At 38.0% G+C, this 27,970-nt stretch overlaps 1 protein-coding gene across 1 annotated transcript in view; it reads right to left on the bottom strand.

Annotated features, from left to right (window-relative positions):
- Positions 1-473: 473 nt before the first annotated feature.
- Positions 474-27,970, bottom strand: part of LOC118419785 (cGMP-dependent 3',5'-cyclic phosphodiesterase-like) — a gene marked incomplete at its 3' end in the record, with an annotated part of 53,112 nt that continues 25,615 nt past the window's right edge. Inside the window, 4 exon segments of the mRNA XM_035826381.1 lie at positions 474-529; positions 11,796-11,899; positions 21,863-21,957; positions 27,015-27,104. Of these exon segments, the coding sequence (XP_035682274.1) occupies positions 474-529; positions 11,796-11,899; positions 21,863-21,957; positions 27,015-27,104 (345 nt within the window).

Here is a 27,970-nt window from a genome sequence, read left to right as displayed (position 1 = left end):
TACCATAGGGCCCATTTACTGCACAGGTGCCCATATGCTTGTAACAGAACAACCTGATCCAATAATAAGGACAGAAATCTATGAAATAGCCATTCCACACAAATGCTATTTTCAAGTGCACTTCTCACTAGTTCTAATCTACCTCAGTGAGTCTTGTGCCTAATGGAGGCACTCTTTCTTGTAGAAAAATCATCTGTTACTGGAGACAGGTGGATTTGAAGGTCACAGAAAAACATATCATCATCAAAAAATGTAACAGTTAAATCTGTCTATACAATATAGCAGGTAGAAGCTAACCCTGAGATAGTAGCCAAATGGTTATATGGAACTAATAAACTATGACTATATATGGCTATAGCAGCTACAACAATTCTACTTACATGTACCTGATGCAGTAATATTTATTACCCATTGTAGAAGTAGTCAAGAGAATTAGATCTATTATTATTGTAGCAACTCTTAACCATGCTTACCAACAGTATTGCCAGGAGTTCACTGCCTTCTCTGTCCAGCACAGGATAGCAGATTACTGTAGGGAAAACAAACAAATACCAAAAATGTTAATCATTAAAATAACAGCATGTTTGTAAACACTTTTGGAATGTTGTTAGATAAGATAAAATGATATTGTATAATCTGCATGGAGTCACGGTAAATGTCACAGATGAAATGTCTCTGAAATAACTTAAGTTTACAATATTCCTCAATTGAATCTGTGCCAAGTCGCTATAAAACTGCAACTCACAAAGTCCTGATGATTGAACATTGTAGATATGGGCAACTGTTTTCATATCAGGTAAAAAACACCCACCTTAGGGCAGGATTGAATAGTCGGCTTTACTACCATAAAGTCATCATTCAAGAAGTTTGTTGATAAGATAGAGTTTGCCAAAGGGCTCCTAGCTACTGTATATACAATGCATAATATTATTCTGTTCTGTTGTTTTATATGCGCAGGCACCATATCATTTAATATTTAGAGCATCTGTGGAGTTTCACTAGAAATTGGGAAGTTGGCATATGGAAAAGCTTGAAATGTGAAATGCATCAATCAAGAGTTATGTTTGAAAAATGTATATAATTACTATGAATAATATACATTTTTAGTTGTATACTAAACTTGAGATTCCATCTATCATCCAAAAAAACATTTGTCACGTACTTTTGATGAGTTTATTGAAAAATTGCAATATATCAAATGCCAGGTAATAAAGAAAACTTTTGTCTCAACACTCTTCAACGAGACTTTGCTTGGAAAAGTTCCATTGCGCCTTAATTGATGCAGGGGAAGGTTAAGCCAAGTCAAGTCAAAAATATCAAAGGTAACACGATTTGGGTGGAGCCATGTCCTGTTGTAATTTATTTGTCAGAGCCATAAATGTCATTTGCAAATGATAGCTGGAGACATTTATCTTTCAGGTCAAAATAGATATGGTTGTAAGATTAAATTATAACATCTACATACACGTAGATACTCGTTACTAAAGAGCTCTCTGCATATATGACATCCTTGTAAATCTCAAAACTTAACTTTGATGTAGATATTAGAGCAGAAGTATGCCTATCTTGAGCTATAAAAAGCTAGAACGGCATAGAGCTAGGAAGAAAAAAACAGAAGGGTATATAATTATTCGAGCTGCCATGAATGTCAGAGGCTTTTACAAAACCTTCATCACCATGTAAAACTTGACATTGATATTTCTCGGCTTTCTTTGCATGCAATTGGTCAAATGAAACCCTCAAACAGATGCTAGTCTTTATTTGGCAGTCGATTTGTTCAAAAGTCCATTTGAAAGTTCTCTGTACCTGACATCTAAGTATATGGTTATATCAATTATCTTCAGAGAGATTTTGAAAAAGATACATGTAATAGGTAATCTGTTATTGGGGACACGTCTGATGATACCATGTTTTTCTGCCCACAAAACAGACAAGCACTTGCCAGCAATTTCATACATGGCTGGCTCCAACATTGGCTTGCCTTCAGACTTGATGGGATCTTGATTGTACCAGGATCTATACCTGTACCATCAAAGACATTCACCAAAACATTATTGACATGGTCTAGACTTATACACAATCTTAACACTGTTAAATAATGTGACTGATACATGTCTGCAATGTATCCAGTATATGCAGTATGTCAGTGTCTATTCTTTGAGATATTGTCCTTATCAGGTCGTTTAAATAAATAAAACACATGATATTCACTATGAAGATTGTCCTGATCTACTAGCATATGAACAGAAGAGTTATTAAGTCCTGTTTATATACTTGTTATCTAACACAGGAAGCGTTATAGATAATTATCAGGGACACACCAGCATGTAGGAACGGGTACAACATTGTATCCTCATCAAGCGTGGATTGTGAATTATGTCATGCATCCCCAGAAACAAAACATGCCATGATGACATACAGAACCAGCAACACCGACACCAACTTATCACAAAGAAAATTGCAGTAACATGCCCATTTCAGTGAGATAGGTAAAACAATGTTTATGACAGAAAATACCTGATACAACAGCAACATGGCCATAAAGACAGTGCTGCTGTGAACGAGCAAAGACCTACTGACAACACCATATCATCCAAATGTATCACCCGTACATTACAGTGCCTCATGAAATCAATGGATGCCTATATCATTCCCATATATGGATGTGTAAAATCCTCCATGCTAGCTTTTAAAGATCACACTTTGGAAAGTCCACTAATCTGCGTGGGTGCTGGAATTCCAACTTATCTATATGGCCAGGAAGAGGGAAAATCTCTTTGCTGCATACAAGGATGATAAAGAAAGGATGAAAATCAATAAAAAGAAAATTTGAAGTTTATCTACAAGAATAACTTTACCATCTAAAAATAGCTTGCAGCTGGATACAAGAGACTTGACCTTGAACTTCAAGGTGAACCCAGGGTCAGTATCTGCAAGGGGACCTTTTATGTCAGGCGGATCAAATTACTATGCTTCTTTCAAATTTGAACACATGTTTGAGCTATCAATATTCAGATTTGTATGAAACATTGGTGACCCTAGGATCAACAAATACATGGTACTGTCATCCAGAAGAAAATGGGCTGTACCTTGAATTCTGTGTAACTTTCGTTATCTGTTTTCTTAAAGTACATCTTGGAATTTCAGCTATTGAACGCTTTCACACATCTATCATCTAAACCCTTATCAGTGGCATGGAAAATCCTATCTCACAAGGATACATTGCACTTGCCACCAAATGATTCACCATGCAAGACGTGGCATTCTAATGACACATAATTGCTACATCACAAGAGGGGGGAGCAATAACACAAACCTTTAGCTTGCTCATCCCCCAGTGATAAGACCTCATGTGAATTACAATAGGAAGACTATGACATCTTTCAGCAAGACAGGAGATGTCACACTACTGACAGTGTGCCAAAAAAGCGACATTATAAACTGCCACCTTGCTGACTCAAGGAAATATGAATTATTGTGTGTTGAAAACGCCTGTAGATGGAGTTAAAAGGGTGGTTCAAACACTCCAGGTGGGTCTTAAAATATGATAAATGGTCAGGATAGATTTATTCTGTACATTTGTAGCTTCTCAAGTGTTATGACTGTGAAGGCACAAAGCTGGAGGAAACCTTACATTCCGAAAAGTGACAAGAGGGTGAAAGAGAACAATAGTTATAATAATTGCACTACTCCATGGGCAATACATAGCCTGGGTACCATCCGGAAAGTAGTTCGCTCCGGCGTTCATTATATACTATATACAGTCGCCTCTAGCTCTGACATTCACTATACACTATATACAGTCGCTTCTCTGTGTTTCCGTCTGGGAACGCGGACCATCTTAACGTCTGGAATCGTCCAAATTTTGGACGCAGGCGCTGATTGGTCCCTACACATGAGCGAATTATGGAATGGGTTCAAGCGTTCGTTCGAACCGGTGTTCCAACACCGGACAAGCCCAACGTCACCTGCAGGAGGGCCTTTTGTCATCGAACCAGTGCTCTAGAACCCATTCCTTGATTCACTCATTAACTGATTTTACCACCAAACGGTTTGAATGCGCACATCTCCAGACGGATAGCAGAAGCGAACATAGGAGCGAACTACTATCCGGATGGTACCCAGGCTAGGCAATACAGGGACTGAGAGACTTAAACATTATCACTGATTTCAGGAACAGTTCTGCAACAAGAACATTCATGTCTCTGAAGAAGATAACCATTTACTTGATGGTCCTTTGCTTGCTTGTTCTTGTAGAGAAACATCTTTCAAAGGCACAAAGAACTTAAATTTGGACCTGGCGCCATCTTGATACCAGTGTTTAACCTAATGGGATCCATAAACATTTAGAATCCAAAACTACTTTCCTCACAAACCTCTCCACCTCTAGAAAATAGAGGACTTACAGATCTTTTCCTTAGTAGAAATAAAATAATCAACATCATACCCTTCAAAATATTCAACATCAAAGCTGTTTCCGACAAAATTTCATGCATAGAATAAGGTCAAAATTGGAATGTGCTATCAAATAATGCAGCAGGCAACTTAGTTGCACATCAACAACAACAGAAAGGGACTGTCACAATGGTGCAGTCTTCTCAGACAGGTTAACACCTGATTTAACCCTTATTCTGCCAAGCTACCTAATATCTTCCTATCATTTACATGGTAAAGCAGCATTGACAGGTTAAGCAACTGTTTCCCTGCCAGACACAGACTAAGCCACTCCACCCAATTGTTGTTGATATCCAAGAGCAAGACCCATGCATGAATTTGCCTGAAAAATGGAGTGCAGGAGTCACAATGTTTGTTTTGCCTGGCTTTTGGCCACTCTTGCACTCCCATAAATGGCATTTCTACCCAAACCCCATGTGACACTGTAAAACAGATTCAATCTCAAAAACACTTCAGTTGCAGTATCATCAACGAAACAGCCTTTTACAATCTCTGGGGCACAATTCATGCAAAGTATCTCTCTGCCCACCCATAGATATCTATACAAAATGGTTTTCACACATAAAATGTTCTTACCTTGGTATCATGGAGGCTGCTACACAGTTAATGTCAGCTGTGGAATGGGCAATCTAGCAGTGGAATGGGAAACTTCATAAAGCTGGGCATAACAACCCCCTAAATGGGACTGACTTGGCAGGTAGCAGTGAGTTATAACAGTACAGCAGAATAGGCTATCATCAATGCAAGAATAATTGGAGGCAGGGCATGGATGTACTTCAGAGATATGGATTGCCTTAAGTGTAAATTGAGTCCAATGAAGATAGTGACTCTACCTATAATAGATATATGCTGATATTTTCTTTCAACATGTTGTTGTATGTTCTAAAAATGTGATTTTAACAGAAGAAGCTTCTTGCAAATCTATCTAAGAGTGACTAGTAAAAAATGAAATACAAAATAGTACGCCCCAGTCCCCTACAACATAACACTTTCATGTACATTCCCTTTAATATTTGTCACAATCAATCACAACCAGTGCTGGATGAAGCTGCTCTTTCATGATTTTAATCTCTCTACGACACACAGGTAAAACATGAGACACATTTGGATCTCCTGCAGTGTAACAATTTCTCATTCCCTTTATCACTAACAGTCACTTCTGAAGATCTGATAACAGCCAGCACTTTGGTGATGCAGCACAGCAAGATTGCTTAGTGGAGACTATTTTTACTTTTCTACTATACTAAACAAGGAAAATCTTTACTACCATACCCTTATTTGGCCTTACAGATCGGTAAGTGAAAAACAAAACTGTCTGCAGAATAAAATGTTTAAAAAAGCAGGCAGTGAAGTCAAAGTGGCCAGGAAATCTAACGCTAGTTCACCTTTATCTGTGGGGTAACCTATATCCGTTGTACTTAAAAACGGACTATTTAGGGACACCACGTGGACGGACGGTGGTTTCAAACATCAAAATATTTCTGTGTTGTTATATATTGAAAATATTGGTATTTGAAAACACTGACTGGATATCCCTAAATACCCTGTTAAGACAACGGATATAGGTTATCCCAAGGATTAAGGTGAACTAGCGTTAACCATAACCAAGACAGCACCATAACCAAGTCTAGGAAGATTTTCCACCAGAAGAATTGCCCTGTCAGCAATTTGAATATCTACATCGAATATAACTTCAGAACAGCATGTGGACTAAGGAATATTCAGCAGATTTTGAAAGAATTTTTGTGCTAACATTTGCTAAAATCAGCATTGTTTTGAATATGAAATTGACATGGCCAGATATCTCTATGAACTTTATCTACCTAACACCTGAAGTCGTTAGTTAGGTTAAAACGTATTGAATTTCACTCATGTAATGAGTTTCATTAGATCAATGAACCATAGTACTTGATAGCCAAGCTATGAATAAGTGTGATGTGCTTACGAAGCACAAAGAAGACTGCCATGTTGACCCTCAAACTTTCCTAAGGATGGGCTCCTTGGTTCCAGCCAGATGCGTTCCTTAGATGCGGAAAAACCCAAATTTACACATGAAAAGCACTAAACGACATGTCATTTGACATCCTTGGGTGAAAGTGATTACAATGACGTAAAGCGACGCCATGTGGGATTTTCCCCTTAATTGCCTACTCCCTCTTTTCATTAACAAGTGACCAACTTTATGAAGAATTTATTCTTCCCACGAAGTGATGTCTGGCCATTATCTACTTTTGGAAGGAAGCAAGCCCTAATCATGATTGTAATAGTTGTGAAATAGTGTACTTCTCAACATTCAGGAGTCTCTAGCATTACTTTCGACTGACAACCCCCCAGGATATCTATTGATTGCTGTTCCCTGGAGCAAGAGAAACACATTCCTCTCTAACTCAGGCACAATAATTTCTTCCTTCTAATGATATAGGATTACTGTGCCTTTCCTGACTATATTCTCATACCCAGACACACTAATTTCCTAACTCTGAGACACACTAATTTCTTCCTTCTCATGATATAGGATTGCTGTGTCTTTTCCTACTATTTCCTCATACTAGTCATAGTTATACAATTTATACTGTGTCTCCACCAGCCTATTTACCTCCCAGGCCTATTTGTTCCTTCCAGGGTTTCACTGAAAGGTCATTGCAATGAATAAACTTTGATCCCAAAAATGCTGTTATGGGTGCACCTGTTAGCACGATTTAGTGTTTGTTAACAACCGCAGCAGATTTCCATTTAATATGTGATGTTAGTCTGCCTCATCTTCAAAATAACATATTTGTCAGATTTTACAGCATTCATGACAAGCTGTACATATTATCTACTATCATGCAAGTTGTCTTTCTTTGCTGTTCAGTATAAGAAGAGAAGAGTGTAAGGTGATACAAAATGTACTTTATGCAGATATTTTCCGTACGTCATACAGCAATTGTTTATGCTGACTGTCTTCATCAAGCTACTTCTTTCTATATTTACATAGCCCCTTGAGATTCCTTCTGCTTCACTCCTGTCCAAGGCACCAAAATGAAATACTTTCTTCAGTAATTTTTCTGCCCTCAATATGTTCATTCGGGAACAAAATCTTGACAGACCATTTGAACTTGTGATGTAAATATAGAGGTAGAGGTTGAGCAGTTTGTAAAGCAACTTATATTACATTTTAGTTGAAAATATTACAGCTTTAAGTGCAGACATGGCTTTGGTCTTTAACATATGCAGTACAGCAGAATTGGTTTTACAAAAGATGAAATATTACCAATGTGTGGATCAGCAACTTGACAGCCACAGATGGTAGGGTATCAGCATAGTAATTTTCTCTGGAAGATTTACCAGGAACACTGCAGGCAATTATGTCCTTCTCTGATATACAATTGCTAACTGTTCACTTTGGCCTTGATGGCTACTTTTCAATGTTCATTCAATTAAGTTGGAAATGTACCGTGTCTCCTCTCCAATTTCCTGTTTCTAGGACAGCCATATGGTGAAAGTATTAAGCAGCAAATAATGATGATTACTGCAATAAAGAAAGCAATAAGGCCACAATGATTTGATAACTTTGCTGCTGTAGTCCTTCATCTGTTTTCTATCAGAAGTCTAAAAGTGCAGTGATCCTGCAGATTTTTTGACATTATGCACAGCTTTCTGTTCAATGCAATGGAGTAACAATCATTGATTCAGGTCACCATTTCTTCTTTGTATTTCACCAATGTAGGTACTGTAAATTGCATTAGTTTTGCTCAGATATCATTTTTACATTAGGAAGGGAAAGGAGATTTTTGCAGTGTTTTAAGTTTGCGGCTGAAAAAAAGTCTATGGTAGAGTGAAAGAATCATATTGTGCAAGGATTTTGCAGGAAGGTTACTGCAAAAATAGCTGCAAGAAAATAAGATAACCACAAACATTTGTAGATTTCACTTAATGTTTACATTTCTTAGGATTCCTTGGCTAAAAAAAAAAAGATTTAAAACTCGAGTGAACTCCAGTAAAATGGACATCTGCCCTCATTTCCCTGAAGACATCAATAAGTTGCTGACAGTTTGATGGAAAAAATAATAAATGACCATCATTACAGTAATCCTTGCACTAAAACTAAATAAAACCCTAATCCCCTTGAAATGAAGAAAATCTCATGCATGCCAGTATCATGAATTATCCAACATACTGCATATCCCAAAATTTTAGCAATGCCTTCATGGCAGATAAATGTTCGCTGTTTTCGCGGTGGCCACTTCACCACAAACTTAAAACCACTGCAAACATTTTTCCATTATAGTTTGGGACTATAGTCTATGGCGCTACCGCAAACTTAAAACCACCGCAAACACTCCATTTTCCCGTTACAGTAAATTCCAGCGAACTTAAATGCATTTACAGTATATTTGTTATCATCTCACAACAATGATGAATGATAAGCTAACACTATTCCAAAGAATTGAACAATAATCATGTTTAAAAAAAGCTATTCTACAGCACTATCCTAAGATATTGTACGTCAACCTCTGGGATTTGCAATACTGGCCACACTGCATAAATTATATAGATGCTAAACAAGTAACTCAAATTGCTTCATTAAAGAAATTTGTTTTAATTACAGGGCTCGAAATACTGGATGCATGTGCACCCAGGTGCACCCAAAATTGGAACTGTGCACCCAATTTGTTTCAGTGGGTGCACAGGTTGCACCCAAATATTTTCTTAGGTTTATGTATGGAAAGGTATCAAGTATGCTAGTATACATCATATTCTTGACATCTAAGTGTTAGAAAGATAATAAAAATGTCTGTCATGTTACTTGTTTAAGAATTTGATAACTCGTAACTAAGTTTTGTTATTATGTTTTTTTTTACATTTGACTTAAATTTAAGTGGTGCACCCCAAATTTTTTTGGTGCACCCAATTTTTTAAGCTGGGTGCACCAGTGCACCTAATCCCAAAAATGAATTTCGAGCCCTGAATTACAAAATGACCTCAAGTCATTCTATTCCACACTTAAGTTTAAAAGCTTTTCTTTCAAGTGCATGGGATAGTGCATGTGGATAACAAATTGTAATACTTCTTGACATAGCTATGGTAAGGTATGCAATAAAGCTAACCAATATAATGCTAAGTTAGCATTTGCAAATGAACAAGAAATGAAATATTGACAAATCATTGCAGTAATCAGTCAATATTGCCTGTACCAGCAACTGCTTTTATCTCCCTTGCAACGGCCCTGTTCCCATTTAAAGTTTTAAGTAAATTTCCTTGGATTGCAACTTTTTGATCGATAAAGATTTTATCATCTACCCTGATACAGGATCACAACAGCCTGGGGTTTAAGATGATATTGATTCTTCTTAAGTATCAAAAGAACTAGAGGCACTTAGATTGTATGATAGTCAACCAGGTGTCCACAAATGTAAACTTAATGGAAAATCTATCATTACATTAAAGGGAAAAAGTACAATTGGCATTTACATATTACAGGAATATAAATATGAAGTCATAATGTAATGCATCTTATGTCATACCTTGGCCGTGACAACATTTAATCTTATTTGCTTCTACTTATATTGCATGAACTTACATGCAATGATTCAGACATACTTCACATTATGCTGCTTGCAAAATTCATGCCCTCGAAAGACTTTCATGTAGAAAAATACTAGCATTGTGATGAGAAAAACATGTATATTGTACCCATTATTAGCTTTAACTACATATCCAACTAAGACTACAATATAAATATAAAAACATGACACTGCTATCCACATGATACAGGGATCAGCTGCCCCCATTTGTGCTGATTAGTCCATTCGATAGCCTTTTAATAACTTCTAAAGTTTCAGTACCATGGACAAAGAAAACTATTAATCACATTTTGCTGCTTTCTAAAAATACCCTCACCAATATTGTGACCGTATCCCTAGAACAACATAGGTAGCATAATCTTGATTGTATTAATTAATCTTACATATTCCCTTAGTTTGTTGAAATACACCATTAACCACAGAAAGAGGTTTTAAGACTTTGGTGATATCAACATCAAACAATATTTTCATCCTCCAATAAAGACTGATAGGTCACTGTCATCATATTGCAGTTTGCACATATGCCTAAGAACATAATACCTTCTTTACAAATTTGCTTCAATCAGATAATTGTATGGTCTAGTACTTTAGCAAAGAGAATATTAATGAGGATTCTTTGATCGTTATACAAAGTAAAGGATCATAATCAATACCAACATTTGTTTCATATTCTGTCCCTTGTCATTATGACCATAAATTTTCTAGAGAGATTATCAATCAGGTTTTTTTGATCAGTTACTCATGCTCGTTTCATCAGTTACTCATGGTCCTACGAGACCAACAAGTGCCTTTACTATTTTACTACTACACAAAATGCCACAAGGGATGGTATGGACTGCTTTTCACAAGGATGGTAACACAAGTATAGTGCACTGGGACCACAGAATGAAGATTCATTTCAACAACAGTATGCTGTATAAGCACAAGAACTCTTGTTTTAACCAACAGCTCATTTAAAAGTTGGGGCCTTCTGAGTGGTTCCTACCAAACATACATAGCTGACTGCGAGAAATGTCTAGTGATAGCCCCAACCTCCCTCTTTACCCGAAGATCTGACAAAAGACATTATGCAATCCTTTCATCCTGTTCACCACTGCATTATGCAATTTGCAGTGCAACGCAACTCATTCTGCAAATCACTTTCTCTTGTCTGTGTTTTCAGCATTGTTGCAGCGCATCCATGGGGGTTGCTAACTGTTCCTAACAGCATACGATATGGTAATGGCAAGTTTTCCAAAAAAATCACTACAATGTTTCCAATACTATAGGTTACAGCCACACTGTGACAGGCATGGCGTTCTGCAAGCTCTGTATGAATCTTAAGCATTTTTTATATCAGGAATGAAATAGGTGTGATAGACAACTATAAGGCTAAACTGCCTTAATTCTAAGGATGAAATCTGAGTGTGCATCAATCCTACAGGTAAAGATTTACATATTATCAATTTTTATTCTAAGGACTCAAAGGAGTTGAATGGCTCAGTGGTAAGGACAGCAGACATAAAATCAAGACAACACAAGTTCAATTCCTGACATCCCTGGCTAGACATTGAGTCCTTGGTAAAGGCACTCAACACAACCAGGTGTAAAAATGGGTTTGGTTAGGGAGATAAAAGGCCAAGGAAGAAGAAGAATTGGCCCTGCCTTCAAATACCGTGCCCTAGACACAGTGGATAACAACCCACTGCGTCTATGGCCTAGAAAATGCTATGGGAGTCTACCTTCTTTTATATACAATGTTGTATGTGCAACATAAGTGAGTATGCCTCCTACCTGTAATGTCCTCCTCACACTGGCTGAGCTGTAGAACTCTGCACACTGGGTCATCAGGTGGGGGGTGGACTCTGGTCAGACATTGCTGCTGACTCACAGCTTCCCTGTAATACATCAACAACTCCTGTTAGAACATGGTGACAACTGCAGCGTGAACAACCACGTTTTGCCAAGTGTTAGTTTTACTGCTGTCATCTCGACAAACATATCCCCACCTTCCTCTCCTTTTTGTGATCCTCTAACAAACCCTAATGGGGCATGACTAAAAGGATACAGACTATGGCAAGGTAGCTGCCGGTCAAGCCCTCTACTGTCCATGCCTGTACAAAGTGGCCAATCTCTTTCATAGTACGTGGAAAAAAGAGAATCTGAAACAGTATTTTTACCTCCTGGCACTGGTTGAATTAGATTCTTACTTTTTCACATCAATCTATCCAATCTATCAAAGTTACAGAAAAGAAGCCTTAATTTTTGTTGATCTTCAGCAAGAAGCCTACATAAACATTGAAAGGAGAAGTTCTAATTGTGTCACAGATACATCTTAGATTGTAATACCCCTGTCACATTTGGCAAAAATCTATCGGAAGACGATTCTGCCGCAATTGCCAAAGCCTCGCTTATAATAACTTTATTGCACAACAATTGTACAAGGCACAAAGTATGGCTTATATGTGACAGGGACGGTTTTCAGGTGAAAAATACATGCAACCCTCTGTCGATCTTAAATATGGCCGATCTTCCATCTATACGCCCAAAGATTGTGGATAATGTGACAGGGGTATAATAGATACACAATTGTGCAAAGAAATTTTATAGCATTTATAAACCTGCATTTATAAAGGACTGCTGTAGAAATGCTATAGTTAGAAGAGTTGAATTTTGCTGATTTTCGAGTGAAAAAAAAGGCTGAAAATTTTTGTAGAATTATACGCCTAAATCATTTACATCAACATCAATCTGATTTTTTCCTTTCACATACCTCAGTCTACAATTAAGAGGAAACCCATAGAATTTTCCAGAAATGTATCCCAGAGCCTCCATTATAACTGTTCTCTGGGCAATGACAAATTCTTATCCTGAAAGTCACATACAGTCAAGTGGATATTTCATGTTATACTTAGTTTGCCAAATCTGCAAATACTAGGTAAAACTCTCTTTCTCATGAGACACCATAATGGAGCACCAAACGTACACTGAAGCTCTGCTGAAGAAATATAATTTGTTGGGAGTAGGCAAGGGAAACAAGACAAATGGTTGGTACTGTAGATCTCTTTAAATGTGAAACACTGCCTGAGGGATAGTGGAATCTACAAAAGAGACAGCTGCAGGGTAACATTCATACTGGCAATATATCTATAAGCCTTAGGGAACTTGATATAACAAAATAAACTGAAAGTTTGCCAACCTTTTTACAGTTGCAATACTTTTACTAGCCTTAGGGAACTTAGGATTACAATATAAGCTGTAAATTTGCTAAACTTTTTACAGCTAATGACGTAATGTACAAGTTTTCAGAATTGATACATCTCTAGAGACAAAGGGATTTTAAACTTAAAAGTTTACCTCACGTACAGTCAATTCAAAGAAAAAAAGTTTTTCATACAATGTGATCTTATTCCTCCCGGCACAATTGATTCTTGGGAAATGCTGGTTCATGACTCGGGTGAATGTAGTGAGTGTTTCAAGCTTACCCTTTTCCTACAGCTCTTCCAAATGTCCCATTTTCTACCCTCATGCACTTAACAGCAATGTGACAGTTGTGTTATCTGCATCACTTTCATGGGATTCTTTCACAAGCGAGGCATGTCCAAAGGAATGATACAGCTGAGACAAAGGTGATATCCTGTGATGCAAATTGTACATTAAAATGATAAGAAGAGGTAGATGCACCCTCATGGTTCAAAGATAATACCTCTCAGCAATTCAAGATCTTCTTGTGTCAGCAAAGGGAATAGTAGAGGAGTTAATGGAAGATAGTTTAGGATAACTACAAAATCTGCTTATCCCATCCAAGTTCTGTACGTTAACAGTCTATGTAGAGCCATAGTCATCATACTTATATGTCATCGTTTCTTGTATATCTCATACTTGGGACTCACAATCCATGAAACTGGTCTTGCTTATCTGCAGTTAGACTTAATGGAATCTGTTCCGTGCACAAATTGGATCAGTTAATAGACCATTAGGCTTGTAACAAATGATGTCAAAAAGCCTGGAAATGCAATAACAGCAGGATATGACGCAGCAGTGTACAAAACCAGTGCCCATCCTAAGTTTCTGTTCTTCGTTCGTCAGTAAATACGGGTGAGATTTCATCCACAGATGAGCGCACCACACGGGGGATGAACCAAAACTAACTCTTTATTCAGCCAATGTCAGAGCTTCTACAGTTACCTTGTGACCAAAATAGACTGCTCATAAAATCAAGCTATCATGATGATATTCTATGCCCATCACATCTATGGGATGTGTATACCTCCCTGCCATGGTAGCCTAGTAATTTTTCAAGAACAACTTTTACATATACACCCTGGCATTCATGCAAAACAAATCAACTTGATTAAATGGTGACATGAACTTATGTTACTCATTTGCTTTTTCAGCTACAGTGCGCTTAAATCGTAGGATCCTATGCCTACATTACCCAGCAGCTTACTGGTACATAGCTCAATCGAAGACCGTGACTATAATCCTATCTGACTGCAAACTTGACAAAGCTGCTTTTCTGCGCTCTGGCCTTGATAAGCTCCCATTTAGAGTCAAAGGTTGAGAATAAGTCAGGCTATTTTCAGACTGCTACAGCTAATGATATTCGGAAGATCCATTGAATTGAAACAGGGCTTTAGAATATCAGTACAATTACTCCCCACACCTAAACCTTTGACATTTTTGTAGACTTTAAGGTAAAGCCTATGTGACAAGTTGACATAGACTTTCCACTCCACTCCTTTCATTGATGATATGCATAAAAGGTCAATGCTATCGTGCCAAGTCAGCAGACTGTAAAAGCTGGGCTAAAAAATAATGACTTCTTCTCAAAAACAAAGCAAGGAGAATTGAGCTTGTATATCTAGAAGAAAAGCTACTTGTATATTTGAAGAAAGCTACCATAAAAGCTTGCAAAATTACTGTCTTCTGGATTTCCTAAAATGTAACAGTAAATGTCATTCAAAATACAAAAAATATTGCTTTTTTATCATCTTTGCCAGACGGCCATGTATTTGAGAGTTCTTGCACCACACAATTTACATGCACTAACTTGGCAAATGCATATGGTACTTCGAGCCCTGATAAGTGATTAAAAAATGCTAGCATGACATTCTTTTTTAATCATTGTCTTCTTCTGTTGACGGAGGAGATGATCAAACATCATAATCTACGACAATGAGGATCTTACTTGCCTAACTAATGACAAATACACAATACATGTTTTACATCAGTTGTAATGGTCAAAATCAGTTGGCGAAGGTCTGGGGTCATGGAACTCTAGTTGTTACATGACTTGTTTGAGTTAATGACAGAATTAGATAGAATGCATATTCTAAAAGGCCTATGGTCAAATCAGATAAATTTCTATATGATTTCTGTCAATTTATTGTATGATACATATAGATTCATAACAATTGCAGTAACTGTTACTGCAAGTTCAGGGCTTATTTGGTACAAAATTCAGCTTTCATATGAAAGATAAAAGAATGATGATGATGATGAAAGATAATGATGTCATGTATCCTTGTTGATAGGACAAAAAATTGGGCCAAGTTAAAGTCTTCAGAACAAAAATAGAACAATCTGTATTGTAAGCATAGTCAAAAATTCTTGTCATGACTTCAACACGTTTACCTTCATAATGAGTGAGATTCCAGCTCTGTCTAACTTCTAAGGCTTATCAAAGTCCCATATCCGCCATATCCAAAGGTCTTTGATGCTTTTTCTTCCTTAGATGGCCCAATCCTTCCTGACAACGCCATTAGTATTCTTTCTTACAACCCGAACTTTGCTGTTCCAAACAATCTGGATGGGATCCCTATGGCTGGTGTGTAAGAATGGTGCAGAATTACAATGAAGAACACACACAGTATCTCAACCATTAATCGTCAACTGGGGTATTATCGTTCTTTTGTATCGGGCAAGTTTCAGCGCTCATGTCCAGTGGGATAAATTCAACACTTTTCATGCTGAAATATCCCAATGGACAATAGTGTGAAAACTAAATAAGATTACCAAAGCTCACAATGAATCGAAATACAGAAAATTGATGGTATTATGCTGTCGGGTATACAAAATGATGTATGTGGCAACATTTTCTTCTGTCAATGAATTTGACAATTCATTGACAGAAGAAAATGTTGCCACATACATCATATGATGAGTGAGAATTCTCTAATTTTAGAGTTTTCATATCACAAACTGTGAAACCGTTGACATTTCAAAGAATGCATTAGATGGGTGAGGCTGTTCTATGGTTCAAAGCATCTCTCTTTTACTCTCCAAAAGTTCCTCGAACATACATTTTGTTTGTACTTTGTGTACAGCAAGCAATAACATTGGCAATGTCACAATCAAACAAGCTATTTTGTTGTAAGACAGAAAGGAACACAGTGTCATATAATGACTGTTCAGTTCTTATGTTATCACCATAATGTCACAACTTCACGTGACACAAAGATTGTGTTTGTCATCCCCCATGTCCTTTTACTTCAGTAGAAAAGTCCTGAAATGCAAGGTCAAATGGGACACATAGACTCTATAAAAGAGAAATGAGCCTGAAAAAATCCCCAGTTTTCCTGGGCACTCTCCAAATTTAATGGTCTAGAATTAAACCATTCTGTATTCCAGTCTTGTTGACTGCCATTTGCTGTGCATGTAAAAGCTCTGAGGATTCTCCCTGCACCTAAACTTGTCCACCAATGCCTACAAATTTTCAATTCCATTACAAAAGGTTACAATACTACAACTGGTAAAAAATCATCTCATTTCTTTGGGGAATGAAATCCTCCAGTCAGCAATGAGAAAGAGCAACCTTATGTTTCCTAACTGCAAAATCACTGCACCTTTTGCGGATGCAGAACCTATTACACATAAGCTCAATTACCATTCATATAATGTAACATTTGTATTCTATGCATGTTTTGAATCAGTAACTCTCAAAAATGGCTAATACATAATGGTATACCAACATATTGACAATTATCTTGAATGACAGAGAAACAGAACATTTGAAAAACTTAAAGCAAAACATTTCATAAAGTACAAGCAAACAATAAGAGCAAACAAAGGCTACCATGCAAAAAAGTTCCTACTTCCTTACTAAATGATCTAATGATTTATCAATTCAACATTACAATTACTTATTTTTTAGATTTACAAACACTGCCATTTACATCTTAGTCATACCAACACAATATCAAGATTCACATTGAATTTGGAATACAACAAACATTCACATGTAACGTAGACTACATCAATCGACACTCCACAAACTTTTACGTTATCATCCCAGACAGTAGACAGAATAAATATCGCTACGACAAAATAACATCACATTTATCGAGCAAAAATTGTATTACTGTGCAACTGCATACCTTCACAGGAGAGGGGTTGCAGAACAGCCAAAGTCCTTACCTGCAACACTATCTAGATGCCAGATGCATTGAATTACATAATGTACTCATGAGTGCAGATGCCAGCACCATTCAGTGTTCTATCCTCTCCACAAGACACTCTGCATCGCGCCAATCAATTCCCATCTGCAGACGAATTCTGAATCATTCAAGGGTACCCACCAAGGACACCCCTTGCACTAGGACGTGAAGTATCATTGATCAACTAACTTACATTAAAAACTGTTTCGGCTGCGGTCAAAGCTGGCTGAAAGAGCGCAATTAGGAAAAGTGCCCCAGGACATGAACATGGGAGTGATGGATTCTGCTCCTACCTGGCAGCATGGGGGCTGTAGTGATGATGATGTAAATGATATTGAACGACGAGTTCTCTCTATATATCTCCTAGTCCTAGGGCATGTTGATTCTGACATTGGAAACTGATTAGATATTTCCATAAAATACCAAGTATGGAGTAAGATGGGAAGCAAGGCAATGTTGGGAGAGGGTGACTGACCATGTTGCAAGGTACATGTATGTAAACATTACAACTTGAAGACAATTAAATTAGTTGAACAATGCAAACCATGCTAGCAGACTTCACCAACTCACCCATACTGCTTAAGGACTCTTCATGTCCCAAAGACACAAAATATTATTAATCCTGAGGATGTATGGTAACACTGCATTTTGGAAACAATTTTGTATCGAACAACCTTTGGCAATCTTCATACTTTGAGGAGACTTTGCCTGGAAACACTGATGCCTTATACGTCAGCAGTGTGGAAACCAAGTCTGCATTTCCCTCTATAAGTTAAATCCTTTCTGCAAGCCTCCCTCACATTCAGTAGAAATATTCACTTCAGGATGAGCTCAGGTGAACAGGAATGTGAATTCATCCAGGAAATAGGATACTTGCCACAGTTTGAGCATGCCATCATTTCAACAACTTTACAACGTACATAGTTAGAATGCAAAATGTACCAATATCTAACTTGAACATGATACAGCTCTGTTGCCCTATATCTTTGTATGACAAGGGCAGTGACTAATTGCATCCATGCAGAACAAATTAGATACAAGCCAGTCGTAGAGATGCTAGTCAATTAGATTTGGATAACATAAAGCTATGAACATGCCACTCACCTAACTTATATGTTCGATCCTTGGTAATGGAATGGCACCTAGCCAGAGCAAGGTTATGTATGGGGTTTTTCCAGATAGCACTTATACAGGAGAACATGTCTTACACACGCCTCCCCATCTGATACCAATCTTCTGTCTGAAATAAATCCCAGGGGCTTTATATGTAACATAGAAGGGAAATACCAAACATTCAGCATTAGACAAGAGCTTCAATTTCTGAATTTATAGGTACACACTAAACTCTTCCACAACAGGGGTCCATGCTGGTACTGAAGTGATAAACATGAAAGAAAAGGGCTTTTGTGACAGTGCTTTCAGACTGTATCCCTTAGCAGGTGATATACAATGTACTTTGACAGGTACTTTGTTAAGAGTGTTTATGATGCAATGCATTACATAATGGCTTTCACGTAAAGGTGATAGAATCCTTTTGCTTCCCAGAAAATGTTAGACATGTAAGACAATTTTGCATCAATTTTTATTTCCTGTTATTATTTTATTTATCAAACATAATGATAAAGATGACATGTTGCAATTTTGTTCCTCTAACAAGCATCAATTCTTCTGATCAACTTGATTGAAGATCAACACTTTCCAGAGACAAACAAGAGTTTGTAGACCGCAAACCTCCATGAAATATTCAGAGCTTTTATTAATTTCTTGTTTCAGCTTGTCACATTGATTATACAAATAGTACTGTAATTATTAATTTGTTAGATGATGGCTTCTGTCTTCTGCAAAAGTATTTGCGGAGAGAAAGACTTGGGAGCTACGATACGACTGGATACCAGGCTGGCAAATTCTGTGAAACTATAGTTTGTAGTAGTGTCTAATGAAAACGTAAGCTCTTAAAAGATGGGCCAAGGTAAACGGCAAAGGGAGCAGTACACACATACTACAGTGCTGGTAAACTTTGTACACTGTATACTGTTTGTCCAAGGCAGTTTCAGAATACCTTAAAAGGTGTGTAAAAAGCAGGTTGTCCTCCTATGTGAATGGTGTGTAAACAAAAGAACAGACTTGCTGCAGGCTTTTGAAAGTTGCATGGTTACCAAGGACAAAACGTTGACTTTATTACACACTGTAAATCCTGCCGTAATGGGTGCAGAAGTCCTGAACTAAGGTCATGGCTAAATGGCCACATGCGTCTGTACTGTTCAGGACTGTCATCTATCATCAAGCAGGGAGATAGGCTTGCACATTACAGATAAGGATGCCTCCTACGTTTCTTCAACACCACAGTAAGAAGGCAATTTGTTTCCATGAAAAATCCAGAAGAAACGAAAACCACATTCATCTTGAGCTTACAAAATGTACCATTCCTAACGAAATATCCTGGCAATGGCCATGAATGATAGAAACTGACCTCAGAGTACTATTACTGATATGTAAACCTGTTCTTGCCCTATTGTAATGCTATCAGTCTCCTATCTTACAGTTGTACCAAAGCAAGTATCATCTCTCAATCAATTGCTCTAATGTACCAAGTTCAAATCCATTCTTGGCTGGACCCATTATACTTAATGAGCATGACCTTACTTAGACCATGTTTCCTTGCTGCAGAGTATTATTGCAGTATTCTAACTTTGCCCACTCAGCTATCTTTTTTCAGTTTTGCAGAACACTAATGCACTCACATTTGCTGTACAACTTTAGTCTGTGAATTTTGGGCAATATTATGACAGAAATAATTGTCAGAAGGATCTACAACAACCTTGTCCATTACCAGACTGCTGACTACTCCATGACTGTTGCAAGAATACTTAACTTAGTATATAAAGAATGTGACAAGCTCTTCAGCACAGAGGCATGCTCAAAATCAAAGTTCCTTCACACACCTGATGGCGAATAGGGCAGCGCCCATCTCAGTTTCAGTAGCCCTTGGACACACAACTTTGTGCAATCACTATAGCAGGGAGCTAGTCCACTGGTAGTGGTGTGTGTTCAACTTCCATACTCTTTCCCAAATGCTGAGTGCTAAGCAGAGAAAGCAGCATGTACCATTTTAAAAGTCTTTGGTATGACTCCGCCGGGGATTGATCTCACGACCTACCGAATGCAAGGCAAACACTCTACCCACTTGGCCATTGCACCGGTTCATGCTCAAAATACGGCTACTAAATTACTTCCCTCTATGTGCAGGTAACATTGACTTATCCTACAGACTTAGACAGCAGAAAAAACTCAATACTGGTAACCGATACCGGACTGTGCAAAAATGGGTAACATTCATCTACCTTCAGTTTGTAATCTGAAATTCCCCTCACAAAAATCCACATTGATTCCAAGACAGACTGCCATTGATTAGGTTATCAGCCAAATCACCACTGGACGGAGAATTTATTGATTTTGAATTACTTCCTTTCAACCTGCACTTGGCAGCGAATTCTCTTGAAGTCCAAATGGCTGTCCCAGTAGGATCATTCTAGGGTGGTCAGGGAGCTTTACTCTACCTCCGCCTTAGACGTTTTGCATAACAATGTACACCCCATCCAATTTGTAATCAGTGCACAGTATGAAACTTATTCTCAAGTTTCATTTTACAAAGGGACTTGCTTTTCTTAAGAGTTCTATGTGTTTGCAAATACACAAATGACGCTAAGCAAATGACTTTCAAGTCCACTGAATTACATGTCTCCAATCTTATATGATTGCATAACTCAGTATTGGCAACTGTTCAAATAAACAAGAAATTTCTAGAGCTTGACAATATACAGTACTAGACGTTGATGACAGATGGTATCCAAGGTGTGGAATAATGGCCTCTGGACATCAAATTCACATCTATTATCAAGAACTGTCACAACTGCCTTATACCAATATACATCTGGTGATGTTCAATTTTATGAACATGCCAATATTGCTCAGGGAGCTCTTCCTTTCATAACATGCAAAGACTGCCAACTGATGAATATCTTGATTATAGTTATAGGAAAAGGTGAAGTTGTTTCATAACTTAAAATCTGTGACCGATCACCAATAGTAATGTCCTAGAACTGTACAGCCAAATACTTTATCTGAGTGTAACATAAACCACTCAGATGAATACACAAGATTGCAAAACTTGAATCATTACCTGAGAGTCCATTGATGTTTTCTTGGGGCTAACCAAAATTCCCATCTAACTGTGCAGTGTTCATGTTGTCAAACTTGTATATTGTGCAATAATGCAAACAATGAGCCTTTACTGTATAAAGTCACTAATTATTTCCTTTATTTGAATCTTGAAACTTTTGTGTCATCCTAAAACATTTACTTGAATTTACATCTCTGACATAGATTAAAATGCCCCCTGTTTAACAGATAGTGAATACTTACTGAATGATTCCTTCAGCAGGAAGCACTGGTAGCCTGTTGCCATGGCAACACAACTGCCTGGAATCCAAGTCAAGCAGGTAGACAGCTGTGGCATGCTGTGCAAACAAAAAATGCAGATGTAATCAATTAAAGCACGAAAGACTACAACATAGCTATTTAAACTTTCTCCAAAGGAAACGAGGCAGATCTTTTCCAGCGAAAATGTTTTCTTGCTATCAACACGCTTTGCCTCCAATACACAGAATCAGTCTACAATCTGGTGGTCTGGAGAGATCTTGTCAATTATTTGCATTACAATTTATCGTGTGAAAATTATGACCAAAAGAAGTGCCATGATAATGTCTTCATGATTAAAAGTTAGATGGGAATCCGTGACCAAGTTAAGATTTATGCCCTTCACTGCCATACACAAATGGGTCTACAATTCAACTGCTATAAATTCCCCAATTTTTCATTTCTTTCACAGTCTTATCTTTCCTGGCTATTTTCCCAAGCAGGGGTAGCTTAAAAGCACATTTTGAGCAATCGGTTGGATCGGAACATCCACTCTAATGACAGCACTTCTTTCAGCACCAGGGACAGACCCATTACTGGAAGGTGTTCGGCGATATCCTCCGTGGACTTAACCTACATCATTTCTGGCGAATGAGCTGACAGGTCAGCAGGAAATCAATAGGCGTCAGTCCTGTACTCGGGCACTTGATGAAAAGCTGACAAAGGTCAAACACTTACATGCTGATGGGTAACAAATCAACAGGATTAATTTGTCTATTTTGTCTCGGGCAAGGCATCATAATGTGGTCTCTATAAATCACTAGGCGACTGAGATTGAGGGAAGAAGACAAGCTAGTTAGTTCATTTTTTGTATACATCAAAGATGAAAATAAAATCTCACCAGTGAAATGTTCATATTTGATTATTCCTAAGTTTGTAAACCAGCTGCACGTTCACTCTGTTACTTGATTCCTTGTTTATTTTCACGTCGTTATCATTATCTTTTGACTATGTTATTTAGTGTTCGTTATTTTGTATGTGTGTCCTTATTTTTGTCATGTGTAAGAGAAGACTCAGATAAGCAACTTTGCTTTTTGTCTAATCCTCGTTAAATAAATGTGAATAAAAAAAAAAAGAAATGTTCATGCCACATTTGTCTAGGTAGTTTCTAGAAGGTCCAAAAACTGCCTCTCAGACAAAAACTTTTAAATTGCTAGTTTGCAAAATGCTGAGCTATGAATATGGCAAAGCGGCAAAGAAACATGATGGCTAAGAAGGAATTAACAATACACATGGCTATCACATGACTTCACACAAAATATGTTGAAGAAAAAATGTAGCATTATGCACCAACCACATAGAACATCATCTAATACATCCCCCCAAAGCTGTACCTTCTCTAACACCCCAGAACATGATACATGATGCAATAACACAGAGACTTGTTGCAGTTATAGGGCTGGAATCAGGGGAGACGTTATGATATTCAATGTATAAATCCTCCATCACTTTGCCCTGCAAAGTTCAGAGGTGGTTACAAAGAAATGGGGGTTTGACAGCACAGCCAAAGCTGCAAGTCACAACTGTGCCATCCCCAGATGCTCAACCTTTGACCACAAGTAATATACATTTGGAAACAGGTCACCTGTACTTCACATACATCAACATGAGATACTCGGCGTAACAGTGAATAGCAAGCTCAAGGGTACAGAAAGAATGGTTGGTTAGTTTTATGGAGTTGAAAAGTTCAAGCTGACAGTATACCCAATAGGATATAGCCTTTTACTAAAGATGTGACTTAAGTCTCCAGTTTTACAAGCTCAGCCCAGGAGGATTACAAAGTGTAAAGTACATAGCAGGATAATCCTTCTTACACAGTCTTACAGTGACTGTAAGACCTTATAGCGCAGGTCTGCCCGTTGACTGTGACAAGGTTTGGCAGGATGAGCTGTCACTGAAAACTGCACAAGCCCCACAATGTGCAGCAAAGTCCCCTAATCCCCGCAGAGCGGCACGGGGACCTGCCAAATGTCTACAAACACATTCTTGCGGGATTACCGTAGGTAATAGCAGGATTGTGGGATACTGCATAAGGCCACTTCTGGTGGTAGTCAGGGGGACCGGTTTTACATTCGCTTGCCGAGTCCCTCTATAATCCCATAAAGCTGGCTTTACACTTCATACAAATGTCAGCTGAACTTGTAGATCGGTCAGAGTTCGCCAAATTCCAACATCGCCTGAGCATCAGCTGTATTTTTCACTGAAAACCTGCACCTAAAGTCACTCTGAATTGGACAAGGCTCGGGCGACATCCATCTAACACTAATAATTATGTATCCCCGTGAGAAGGTAGCATCTCTTGCACATGGACAAAATGAGAATCTACTAACCCGGTAAAAATCTAATTTTTGAATCAACTTTAACTTCTGAGTTTTGGGAAATATGTAGGACATGTGTTGGGTGGACAGGCACCTTATAAACAACAATATTAACAGAAATTTTGCGATAGACCAATCTAAAAAAAGGTTTTAAAAACATCACCGAAGCCTTATTGAATTTAAGCCCAGCTTCCAGGGACCCGCAAACGTCGGCCAAGCTGTTAAAAATCATCATAAGCCCGCGTAAATATAATTGACAGTACGTTGGTTGTTCTTTGGCCGAAAATGCTCATTCACAGCTTCTAAGCATGTCAACCAAGCTAAATTCTTAATTTGTAAAGGGGGCTTAAGGATAGGTAGGTTGGCCAAATATGGGCAATCATATTCTTCAAATTCATCATATCAAACCCCTTTAACACATTCTTGTTAAGTTCAATCATAGTCTTTCAAACACAGCAATGTTGCCAAGGAGTAAGAACAGACTGACACACTGTCATCTTTTTTTTTTCTCTCATACATGTACATAACAATGAGCTTTGCTTTCAGATCTTTAGGAACTATTTTTCTTGATGAAGAAACCAATCATGTTATAACATGCATTGGCATAATACCGGTAGTAAGACTTATACCGGTAGATTAAAAATACTGGAACTTAAAGAGATCTACACATGCAACAATAGTTATTTCTGAGCTGTGCACACTTCAGACATCTAGGTGTCCAATACATCATTTACAAAGCATCGATAACAATGCATTCGAAGACAACAAGGCCAAAAGTTTTCAGTATCTTTTTCGGGGTAGGCAGCCCGTCGTGGGACGAACACACTGTCACGTTCATTGCCAAATTTATAGATCATAATTACACATGCTCACGGCACAAGACGAACATGATTCAACAACAATCTTGAATTTCTGTTGGTGACCTACAACTCATGTAAAAGTATGAAGAACCGTTGCATAATAGCCCGGATCTACGACTGAATGGGCAAAATTGAACGTACGCAGCCATTTTCCCGCCATTTTTATATCTACGCTAGCAGTGAAGTGTTACGTCATAGCAGTTGTGACGGACAGAAGTTAAATGAAAATTCTTGACAGTATACGTCCGTTTTCTCATGACATTTTGTATGCTCATGCAGGTTTATGTTTTATGCATTTACTGACAGAAAAGGAAGGAACATCAGAGGATGTATAAATGTACATAGCGGCAGTTAATTGTGCCGTGTTTCTTCCTACCGGTATTTTTTACCCCCTCCCAACCACGCGCCCGTTTGCCGTGTAATTCCGCGGCGTGTTACAATTACAATATTACGCTTTTAGCAGGACAAGAGTGGCAGAAAAGTTACACAGAAGAAGTGGCAAGGGTAACCTATAACAGCAACATGTTACTGGAGAAAATGATGCGTTGACAATTTGTCAAATCATTATGGCTAGAGAAAGCGTCGTAAACGTACCGGTATTATGATAATAGATGTTACATCTTTGGTGAACAAATCCTGCCAACAAAATTTACCAACAATGCTAGAGCCCTAGATCAAAATTGACCTTCTACATGCAGATTTATACAAATATCCTGTGCTGATATTCAAGGGCAATAGTTTCTCCACAGAAAGATATAAAACACGGATGAGGTACAATGTTGTATACTACAAATCTCTAATGTTTACCATCAGTTGGAATAACAGAAAATCAAAGTATAGAATGGAGCCTACCAGAGCAACTTTATGCTAGAGGCTATACACCTATTAGCTTATACACATGCACCATAAACATAATTACACTCAGTGTATACATTAACAGCCCAGACTAGGCCTGGGAATGACAATGACAAAGCTATGCAGGCCGTACCCAATTTTCTGGATCATTAGCAAAGACACAAGAAAAATCATATCATCAATTATTCTTGACGGGAAACATAATTATGTGTGCCTCAGTCAAGTTCTCTCAATCATAGCTTTGTTAGTCTTTTGCACATATATGAAGATATTGCTTGAAAGGTGACTACAAACAGACAAGGAGCTAGGTGCTATAATAGGAGATGGCAATGTGTACTATCCATTTTGCAACAATGGCAGATACTAGAATGTGATACATGTACATGTGTCATTGAGTTGAATACTGATTGGCAAACTAGCTAAGGTATCCATTGAATGGTTGATTTGTCATTATGATAGCAATGTTGAATCTGTTCGCATTACAAATCATGACTTTAAGTGCCAGTTTAACATTTACCAGTAGAAAATGCTGTAGTATAAAAAGTTGTATCAGTGATCTCCTTGCAGTGTGCACGGTAGATGCAAGAGGGCACTATATCACAATTGAGTGGCTGCTCTGAGAATCCAGCATGTATCTGATGTGATCATTTGTGTCTTATACCCCCTTTCCACTAGGACGGCGCTCTCGCAGCGCTCTCTCTGCGATCTAAAATTTGACATATCACTCAACAAATTTTATAGAAAAGAAACAAATCTTTTTACACGCTGTGTGTTTTGCTGTCTTTTCAGTCACACTTCTGCGTTTTGTATGATATACCCAGTGTGAAACCGAAGGTTACACATATCCTATTTAGGTCAAAGTGAGAGCGCAGCGCAATCGCTATCTAGTGGAAAGGGGGCTTTACTAAGACCACCAATGACAGAGCCGCGGCAACAGGCTCTGATGCTGGATGTGTCAAGAATATTCATAGCCTAGACCTGGTGAAGTTTCAGCATATGACAGATTAGCTGTAGAAGGAAGAATTGAGGTGAATAATGCGTTGACATGAGGTACTGACGACCTACCACATTTGGGATGATCGTCCCGATGGCTTCCTCCACCGCTCTCCTGAGCCCATCAAGGTCAATCACACCACTTAGCTGCAGCAGAGCATCCTGGGAAATACCAGAAAAGATTCTGATTAGAAAAAATACATACTACTAAAAACGTGTTTCGAGGGACTTGATTGCATGGTATGTAGGGGAAAGGTAGCATTCACAGCGTTTTAAGTCTGCTTGGGGTTTTAAGTCCATGCTAACACATAGTATGGACTTAAACATCACAATGTTATGTAGTTAATAGCTAAGTTTTATTTTGTTTGCATGAATATGCAATGGTTAAGGCCACACCAGCAAAATTTCTTAGACATCTGGAATAATTATTGAAATTTGAAGAGGGAAACTTGTATCTTACCATAATATCGTCATATGTTATTAAGAATGGAACAGATATTTAGTGCTAGTTTTCAAGAAACAGGTCTACAGTTATTAATTCCACATGGGTACTGGTGAAATTAGTACTATACTACATTTCCTAGAAAGATGTACTGTAACAGTTATTTGTATGCAGGGCTGTATTAAATGATAAAGGATGGCAAGTAGCAGTTGCTTTAGAACAAACTAAGGACAAGCAATTTGGACACATTCAACAGCTCTGGCAAATATCAAAGGTCATAGAAACACAGTTAGGAATACTGATGATGGTTTTCCATTACTGGGAGCTAAATAACAGCCAGCAGAGAGAGCGGGATGTGTGTGACATGAATACAGGACTGCCAATTACCGATGAAAGAAGAGTTGCCTTTCCTCCCAATCAGAATCAGTTTTATGCCTCCTTAACTCCAATTGCTTCTGCAGGAGTTAATGCTTTAACATGTAAGGTAGCTGTGGAATACATTTAGTTTTCCCTGAAATTTTGCAACTAAAACTTAAATGGTTACAATGTTTAACTGTAACGTTAGTTCTGACCTTTATCCCTGGAG

Source organism: Branchiostoma floridae, chromosome 7 (genome assembly GCF_000003815.2).
Source record: "Branchiostoma floridae strain S238N-H82 chromosome 7, Bfl_VNyyK, whole genome shotgun sequence".
In the NCBI taxonomy this organism is placed as follows: Eukaryota; Metazoa; Chordata; class Leptocardii; order Amphioxiformes; family Branchiostomatidae; genus Branchiostoma; species Branchiostoma floridae.
This window is presented reverse-complemented; position numbering and strand designations above follow the sequence as displayed.